This window comes from Octodon degus, unplaced genomic scaffold (assembly GCF_000260255.1).
Source record: "Octodon degus isolate 3935 unplaced genomic scaffold, OctDeg1.0 scaffold00216, whole genome shotgun sequence".
Lineage (NCBI taxonomy): Eukaryota > Metazoa > Chordata > Mammalia > Rodentia > Octodontidae > Octodon > Octodon degus.
Window position 1 is genome coordinate 2,990,920 of NW_004524792.1, and position 9,836 is coordinate 3,000,755.

Below are 9,836 nucleotides of genomic sequence, written 5' to 3' on the forward strand. Positions count from 1 at the left end.
GGACCAACTTTTTGATTCATTATTTGTATTCTTTGTCTAGATTGCATTAATTTCTGCTCTAATCTTTATAATGCCCTCCCACATTCGGGCTTTGAGTTTGTTTGATCTTCTTTTTATAGACATTTGAGGTGCAGCATTAGGATATTTGTTCCCATTCTGTTTTCCTAATATGTGAGTTCACAGCTATACATTTACCTCTAAGAACTGCTTTCATTGCATCCCATAAATTCTAATAAGTTGTTCTTGAATTTTCATTGAATTGTAGATAATGTTGAATTTCTTGTTTAATTTCTTCTGAAACCCATTGGTTGCTGAGGAGGATGTTGTTTAATATCCATGTATTTATGTGGTTTTTGTGGTTTCTTTTGTCTTTTATTTCCAGTTTCATTGCACTGTAGTCAGATAATTTGCATGGGATAATTTCTGTTTTCTTGCATATACTTAAGCATGACCTATGGACTAGTATGTGGTCTATTTTAAAAAATGACCCATTTGTACCTGAAAAAATGTGTATTCAGCTGTGCTTGGGTGGAACACTCTGTATACCTCCACCAAGTCCATTTGTTTCAAGTTCTACTTCAGTTCTGCTACTTCTTTGCCCATTTTTTGTCTGCTTGACCTATGTTTGTTGGGATAAGGGAGTGTTAAGATCTGCTGTTAAGATTGTGGTATTGGATATTAGATTTTTCATGTCCACTAAGATTTATCTTATATAGTGGGGTGCTCCCATGTTTGATGCATACATATTTATGACTATTACCTCTTCCTCTTGAATTTTTCTTTTAACCAGTGTGTAGTGCCCTTCTTTATTCCATTTGATCGTTCTTGATATGAAATTGAGACTGTCTGTGAACAGGATTGCTACCCCTGCTTTTTTCTGAGTTGTGTGGGCATATAGTACTGATTTCCATCCTTCGACTTTCAACCTATGAATTTCTTTATGAGTTAAGTGTGTTTCTTGTATATAGTATATTGTTGGATTTTACTTCCTAATCCACTGTGGCAGTCTATTTCTTTTAATTGGTGAATTGAGTCCACTTAAATTTATGGTCATAATTGAAATGCACTGACTTACAATTGACATGTTATTTATCTGCTGTTATATACCCCTTTTTCTCCTGTGTTTGTTCACCCTATTTGGTGGGTTCTTTCCATCTTCATTTGTAGAGTTGTGGTCATTTTGGTCCCTCTCCAGAATATCTTTTAGTAGTCTTGTAGGGTTGGCTTTGTCATCACGAAATTGTTTAGTTGTTCTTTGTCATGGAAGTGTTTCATTTCTCCATCAAACCTGAAAGAGAGTTTTACAGAGTATAGCAGTCTTGGCTGGAATTTGTTTTCTTGGAGGACTTGAAGTACTTTGCTCCATGCTCTTCTTGAGTTGATGGTTCATGAAGAGAAATCTGACATTATTCTGATGGGTTTTCCTTTAAATGTGATCTGTTTCTTTTCTCTACCAGCTTTTAGTATATTGTTCTTGTGCTGGATTTCTGGGATCTTTATTATATGTCTGGGTGTGTTTTTCATTAGGTTGATGTTATTTGAAGTTATATATGCTTCAGTTACCTAAAAGTCAGATTGTTTACCCATATTTAAGAAGCTTTATGCTATTACTTCTGACCATAATCTTTTTATATTATTTGTATTGACTCCTTCTTTCTCATTGATGCCTATTAGTCTTAACGTTATTCATCTTTGCATCATCTTGCAGATGTTGAATTATTTTTCCTGCACCCTAGTTATTTTTAAGAGATCTTTTCTTACCTTTTCACTAGCTGCAATGGTATCTTCAAGATGTGAAACTCTATCTTCACTTTCATTCAAACAGTTTTGCCAGCTTGTCATTGAGGTTTTAATTTCCTGTGTATCTTTTTGAATATTCTTCCTGCATTCTAATTCTTTCTTATATTGCTCAAAAATTCTATCATTTTTTTCATTATTTTTCTATTCTCTTTTTATCAGTGTCTATTTTAGAAGTACTTCCTAATTATTTCTTTATAGTTATCATTTTTTTTTAACTTCAGCAATTATTTCTGATCTGATATCCTCTATATCTTTCTGCAGTTGTTTCTTTACTTCAGATGCTATTATTTCACAGATTTCAGGAGTGTGACTTCCAATTTCTTCAATGCTAGTGTCTCCTGCATTTCCTCTGGGTGGGCTCAGGGCCTGAGACTGAACTTTTCTCCTTCTCTGTCATTTTGCACTGTCCTCTGACCTTCGGTGCAGAGCCTTGGTGTAGTAGTTAACTTAGTTCCTTCCAATACTATTACCCAAGGGAGATTATGTGGTTAAGGCAGTTGTAGCTTTGTATTTAAAATACTACAATTAGCATCAATAATAATGGGTACTGAGATTTAGCATTTGACAAACTTTTGTAATTAATGGATTTGTGTTTTAGACACTAAGGGCCAGTATCATGATGCTATAGCTAAGCAGATATAAAATTTAGAATTTTATATAAATTAGTTCCCCTGAGCTCTGTCTGATCACCTCCCCTTGATGTACCTGGAAACTTCCAGGCAGACTTTCACCCCAGTTACCTGTTGCCCCCTCTCTCGAGAGAGAGAGAGAGAGAGAGAGAGAGAGAGAGAGAGAGAGAGAGAGAATGCTCTCATAGATCTGGGTCTAGGTCTACCAGTGTATCTCAGCTTACCAGGTCTGGATCTACCAAGTTCAAACTCCTCCAACTGGGCCCAGCTTGGGTCTGGCTACTATGCTTGGCTTCTTCCTGCTGCAGCCAGGGGAAGTGAACCTGCTGTGCCCCACTAGCAAGCTGTTCTGCTCCTGGATTAGCTGGCTGGATCTCACTCCTAGCCACCCTGCTGGGAGTTCCACTGCAGGGTTCCACACCAGGCCTGACCACTGGCTGGAGGCCAGACAGTCAGGCAGGGTGCAAGGTCTAGCTCCTGGCTGGAGTCGTTGGGCGGGGGTCTGGAGTTGGTAGATGGGAAGTTCCATGTGAGCAACTTTGGAATCTTTTTCTTTTTTAACTTTGACAAGAAATCTATCTAATGACACTTAATTTTGCCTCCTTTTGAGGAGTTTGTGGAAATGTGACATTGCATTCTTATTAAACATATTCATCTCTCATACTGCTACAGCATTATTCAGGTGGTGCTTTTCTACCAAATTCTCCACTATCTCTCACATTTTATATGTCTCCCAAGTCTCAAATGAAGTGAAGGATTTCTCCATCTTCTTCACACCTCCTCCTTAGATGAGATCCCCATAATCTCTTCCCATTAGGAGCCGATCACCCCTACTCACACAGCGAGAGGAAAACAGAGAGAGACCATTGGCTTGGTTGTGATCAGGTTCACATCAGCATCACATACTATTAATTAACAAGCTAAAATGTTTCAGAAATGTTTGCCCATCTTGTGGAGCACTCAGAGAACATGTTATTCACTATCCAAGGTTTTACTGCACTCTGGGATTAGTGGGGAATTACTGAGAATAAAAATAAAGAGGGAGAAGAAGACCAAAGGTAGAACCGTAAAAAATAGTTGACTCTATTTAGGGAACAGATGGAGGAAGTGACCTCAAGCATGGTGCAAAAAGCGGGGGAGAACCAAGGCAGAGCACAGGCCAGGCTGTTGAAGGAGGATGTTCCAGTAAGAGATGGTATCAACCACATTTGCTGGAATCAGCAGTTAGAAAGTCATTTATAACTTTGGCAAGAAGAAATTTAGTAGCATGCTGAGAGAATGCACAAGCTTATTTGCAAATACTTTGTAAGACTCACAAAAAAGAGCTCCCTTCTCCCTCCCTTCTCTCACCTAAAGTATGCATTGTTGTTGGTGATAAGGAGGATCACATATCAGATTATGCTATTATAAACCTAAGAGCAAAACATGATGTGTGTGAGAGTTGAGATTTCAGAAATGTGGAGCAGACAGCAACATCCCCAGCTTTTAGGGAGGTAGGAAAGGTGGCAGGTAGCCAAGAGAGATGATTATATGGGATGGTCTGTGAGTGAGGCCAACTCTGCCAAGACACAGAGGGAATCACAGTTCTCAGAGGAGCCATGCAGCCAGTCCCCTATTAGGGAGAAGTGTCTACCAAGAACTGAGAACATGACTCAAGGCCGCTATGAGCTCAGGGTCCATGCTGACTAGCAGCGCATTCGTCTACATTCTTTTCTTCATGCTCAAGCCCAATCAGGTCTACATTTAACAACTGCTCAGTGAGAGAAAACTCACAGTCCTTAGTGTTCACTAGGAGCTGAGGGAGGACTAGGAAAGCTGAGCATCACTCTGGCTGCCCCAGGAGTATCGCAACCACAGCAACCTCTATAGGAAGGCTTGTTCCCACGTGTGCAGCCTAAGATATACCCACCGGGCTGCGGACTAAAGAGAGTGAAGAGAGCGCAGCTAAAACCACCGGCTCTCCACTCTCCTTTGAGATACACTCCTCCTCTTCCTCCTCCTCCTCCTTCTCCTCCTCCTCTTCCTTCTCCTCCTCCTCCTCCTCCAAAATTAAAGGTCAGCCTCATGCTCACGCCAAGATTTTAAAAACACACTGAAGCCACAAAGCGGGGGAGGAGGCAGCTTCAGAGAGGCTACATTTTTGAACACGAAAAGAAAGGGTCCTTCAGAAACTCAATGTTAAAATAAATAATCTTTCCCTCAAACTACTTAGTAATTCCCGAATGACAAAATTTTCCAACTGTCAATGTGTAAAGAATAAAATAAATGGAATGAAGGCCCTGCTGTATTACTTTAAAACATTTAAAAATGGTCCTCATTTCTGTGGGAGACTTTGTTGGGTAGGTTGTGAGGTTCATTTTCAGATGGCATTACTCCACCAGGAACATATCCCCTTCTCTTCCCGTACACTTAGGACGGTGGGGACACCATCACATTTCACAGTTGGCATCCCATGAACTTGCTCAAAAGTGCTGCATTCTAAAGAGCATCAGGCAAGCACAGTGCCCTTGAAATGCTCATTGCAGGGCACAAATGCTGCTCCTAGCACAATCCCACTGGGCAGATCCAGCCAACTCCCACTGAAGGCCCAGCACAAAGAGCTTCTGCCACCACCACTTCCCTACAGCCCCCTGGACCAGAGCACTGCCTGAGGCCAGGGCCCTAGGGCTCCCAGACAGAGATGTCAAGATGAAACTTTGACTACTGACTCTGTGTTCAAGATAACTTCTCCCTCCCATCTGTCACTGTTTCTAACTTAGGAATTCGTGGAGCCCTTTCTTGTGCATGGTCAGGAAGCCTGAGAAGTAAATTGGACAGAGATTCAAGAGCATTGGCCTGCTTATCTGATAGAGAAATTGTGAGAGTTCAATGCCCAACAAGGGGGCAGTACCCAAACCAAAACCCATAACATGGTCACTGGGATACAGTGCTCAACATCCACTCCATACAGGAAGATACGTTTAATTTAGCTCGCAGTTCCGGCTCCACAGCAGGAACATCATGGAGGAAGGTGGCGAGGGAGCAAATCACACAGTTGGGGGTGGCCTGTCAGCAGTGTGGGAGAGCTACCAGACACACGCAGAAGTGTGCTCCACGAACAAGCTGGGTGGTTCCCAATCAACCAAGCTGACACAACCCAACTGACCATCACACATGGCTTCTGAATCTCTCCACCATCTAATCTCACATCCAGACCCATTGTACCTGCTTCTGCCATGAGGTCAACACAGTGCCAACCTGCTTCCAGCCACAGTCCGGGGTGCCTTTCCTTCTCTGCAGGTCCCTGCAGCCCTCTTGGGTCACCCCCCACCACACACACACACACACACACACACACACACACACACAGTTTTTACTGATTGCTCTCTTCTCACTTTCAGAAACCTCCATCTAACTGCATGTCTGCCTGTTCATACTTCCTGCTTTTCCTGATGCCAATAACTTGTTTTGGATTAACTTTAACAATTTTCTCTTGAGATTTCCAGAATCTTCCCATCCAAACAACCAATGAAAGGCATGGACCCAGCACCAGTAGTGAAGACCAAGGCAGCACAGCCCCCCAGTGCTGGAGACAGCTCCTGAAAGCAGGCAACTGCCTTGGGACAAGAGTTCGGATGACTCGCTAAAGTCACAATGTTCAATTATAGGAAGTGAGAAATATTTTGAAATACACTAATGTGTTTTTATTATTTTGTGTCACTCTGTAAATGACCTTCTTCCCAGCATGTGGAGAGGGGTTGGAGTGGAGGAATATTAGGACACTAAAGTATGAATGCCAAGAGAAGGAAAAGCTGAACATTCAGCATCTAACATCCATAATAGGACTACCAAGTCTAGAACTCTGTCAAGAAAACATGGGGCTTTCTCAGTCCTCCTACTCGCCTTTCCCTAACACTTCAAAAGGCAAGCCCTGCAAACAAGCTCATGGATTGTACCTGAACAAGTGCTCATCAAGGAGAGGAGATCTGGCTTTTTTTTTTTTTTTTTTTTTTCAGCCAGCTGGAAAGATGGCAGATATTCAGAGTGCGCCTACCAGGAGCAGCTGACTACCTTCCAAAACAAGAAGAGGGTACTTCTGGGAGAAACTGGCAAAGAGAAGCTCCCTGGGTACTACAAGAACATTGGTCTGGGCTTCAAGACCCCCAAAGAGGCCATCAAGGGCACCTATATTGATAAGAAATGCCCCTTTACCAGTAATGTTTCCATCCGGAGGCTGATCCTGTCTGGCGTGGTGACCAAGATGAAGATGCAGAGGACCATTATCATCTGCCAGGACTATCTCCACTACATCTGCAAATGCAATCGCTTTGAGAAGCATCACAAGAAAATGTCAGTGCACCTGTCCCCCTGCTTCAGGGACATCCAGATTGGCGACATCGTCACAGTGGGTGAGTGCAGGCTCCTGAGCAAGACAGTGCGCTTCAACATGCTTAAGGTCACCAAGGCCGCCAGCACCAAGAAGCAGTTCCAGAAGTTCTAACTGCACCTGGCCATACCACAAGGGAATATAGTTATTCTGACTCTTGAAAAAAAAAAAATGGAGAGGAGATCTGGCTTCTGCCCTGATGAATGGAAAGGAGGGAGGCAAAGACAGAAGGAACAATCATGAGTGAGGCAACGTGACCCTTACACCCCCAGAGCACTGCAGATGCATTGGGTTAGGTAGAAGGGAGCCCTAAATCATCAGGTGCAGCGTGTGCTTCCAGGGACATTCCTGGAGAACCAGGAGAGGTGGCAGGAGGTAGTGCCCTGTGTCTCGGTGGCTGCAGTGTTGCAGGCCAGGAACTAGAAGGTTTCTGTAGCTCAGTGAAGACAAATGGAAGGGGCTGTTAGGTGAGCCCAGATAGTAGATGGTCACAGAGGGAGCAAGCAGCCACACCAGGTTACATAAAACTGCATTAACTGCAGTCCCATCTGGGTGCTGCCTTCAAAGAGCAAGTGGAATCCAAACACCTCCCCTACCTCACCCACACAACCCCAGTCCAAGTTACTTTTCTCTTTCATTCCAACTTTCTAGCTGCACCAGCCTCCTTCTGGCCAACCTGTTTCCACTCTTGGCCTCTTTTCCTCCCAGAAGCCAGAGTGATTCCTTCAAAAGCCCTACATGACCTTACAAACCTACGGTAACTTTCCAAACTTGGAATACAGCAGTCCTTCACCATAGGTTCACCTTACTGATACCCCACTGTGGTCCATATGCATTACATGAAAAATTTCAGAAGTTAACAAACATAAGTTTCCATTTTGTTTTGTTTCTGTGGTACAGTGGATTGAACCCAGGACCTTCATGGTGAGCTATATCCTCTACCATTTTTTTTTGAGACAAGGTCTTGCTAATTCTTATATTTTTAAAACTAATTTTATTGGTACGGTAATTCACATACTAATCATATTCATCATATGGAATATGTACTATACATCATGTAATTTATTCTTTTTCCCCAATCTCTACCTTTCCCTGGAAGAGAAGTGTTACTTCCATTTTTTGCCTTCTCTTCTCATTTTTTCTTTTCTCTTCCCTCCCCACCCCCACCTGCCTCTGATCTGAGCATTTTCTATTTCACAATATCTATTACACATTTTGGTCCTTATTTGCACTTTCAGTTTCTCACACCAGAGAAACAATATGATATTTAAACATCTGTGTCTTTAGCCATGGTGTTATGTTGAGCTGCAGGGGACTCAGGTTAACAATTTCTGACATTGCCAGTCAAGCAGAAGACCCAATACTATTATCAACTACTGGACTCTTAGAATATTTTGCTGAGTTAACACACCTATAATATTCACATGACGGAACTAAACAAAAAAGGGGATACAGATGAATGTCCATTTTGTATCTGTATATTCAAAATGGTTAGGATAGATATATAGTTACATTCTCTTAATGAATAGAGGGATTTGTTCTAATAGTGTTTGTAAACAGGATATCATGTCTGCATCTTGTACAGCAAATAACCACTAGGAAGAGAGTATGCAATGTGCTAATTATTGAAACTGTCCTACCAGTTTGATTTGAAACTGTCTCATGACTGTTTCTCAATAAAATTATGGGGAAAAAAATTAAAAATTAAAAAATAAACATCTGTGTCTGATTTATCTCACTTGAGTATGGTATTAGGGTATATCTGTTTACCTAGACGTGTCTCAGATTTATGCTTTATGCAGAGTAATACTCCATGGTATAAAAAAACTTTATCTATTGATCCATAATCCTTGTGCTTTAAATTACACACTGTGCTGAGTACAGTGATGATCTCAAACCACCCTGCCTCATCCTACCTGGGACATGAATCATCCCTTTGTCCAGTGTATCCATGCTGTGTATGCGACCTGCCTATTAGTCACTTCCAGGCCTTCCAGGAGGTAGAGTGGCAGCACTGTGGTCAAGTAATCCCCACACAGGAGCCTACCATCCCACAACTGTCCCCTTGTCATTCACTTCACCTCCTCTCATCACGCAGGCACCGTGTCATCTCACAGGAGCACAGGAAGAAAGGAGCCAGGCAGGATCACTTGGAGTCAGTCAGAGATAATTGTGAGCAACACAGAGACTGTTAGAATATTCATTTTACTTTTATTACACTGTACACCCTCAGGTACAACAATTGCTATAATTGTGCTCTTATTGTTGTTAATCTTTTGTATTTAATTTATAAATTTAGGGTTAACTTGTAAGTTTTATATCAGAATTAATCACTGAAACCACTGGATGATGGCTTTCATGCTTCCATTGGCATCCTAGAACTTCCCTGTGGACAGGGAGGTTGACTGCATGATCTATGGTCCTCGCCATGGCCAACAGGATGCCACATGATCTGGTCCTAGCTCCTCCCAAACTCCACTTCCTATCTGGTCACCTTCCCCCACTCAACCACCCTTCCCAAAATAGCAGCCCACTCTGGATCACAATCCCATTATACCTCTTTGTTTTCCACAATACGCATGACTTCCTTCTGGAGTGGTATCCCATTTATCTTTATTTGCTCATTGTCCTTGTTCTTGAACTAAAATGGAGGCTTTGTAGAGGAAAAGCTTCCCTGCCTCCTGTACCTACACAGCGCTAGTATACAGTATGTGCTCGATAGACACTTACCAGGGAAAAGCAACACTCAGGGTCTGTGAACTGCAGACTTCATGCTCTGCTGCTGCTGCTGCTGCTGCTGCTGCTGTTCTAAAACAGGGCGTTGGCCACTGCTTCTCCCTTTTTCTCTTGCTGCTTTTGCTGTTGGCTGCTGCCCTGAACTGTTGCTCTCTGACAAGTTCCACTCTGCCTTGGAACCAGCCGAGTGTGGACTGAAACTTCCACAACTTTCTTCGTTCATGACAAGAAGAACCTAGACAGAATCTCTAGGAAGAGCTCACAGACCCCCAGCACCTGGTGACAGGATTCCAGGAGTCCACTGT

The 9,836-nt window shown here is 42.6% G+C and overlaps 1 protein-coding gene across 1 annotated transcript; it reads left to right on the plus strand.

Annotated features, from left to right (window-relative positions):
- The first annotated feature begins 6,283 nt into the window (after positions 1-6,283).
- On the plus strand, positions 6,284-6,909 carry LOC101567588 (40S ribosomal protein S11-like). The gene is made up of 2 exons (XM_012517813.1): positions 6,284-6,332; positions 6,425-6,909. Exons 1-2 carry the CDS (start codon positions 6,284-6,286, stop codon positions 6,907-6,909), a joined length of 534 nt encoding a protein of 177 aa, XP_012373267.1.
- The last annotated feature ends 2,927 nt before the right edge of the window (positions 6,910-9,836 follow it).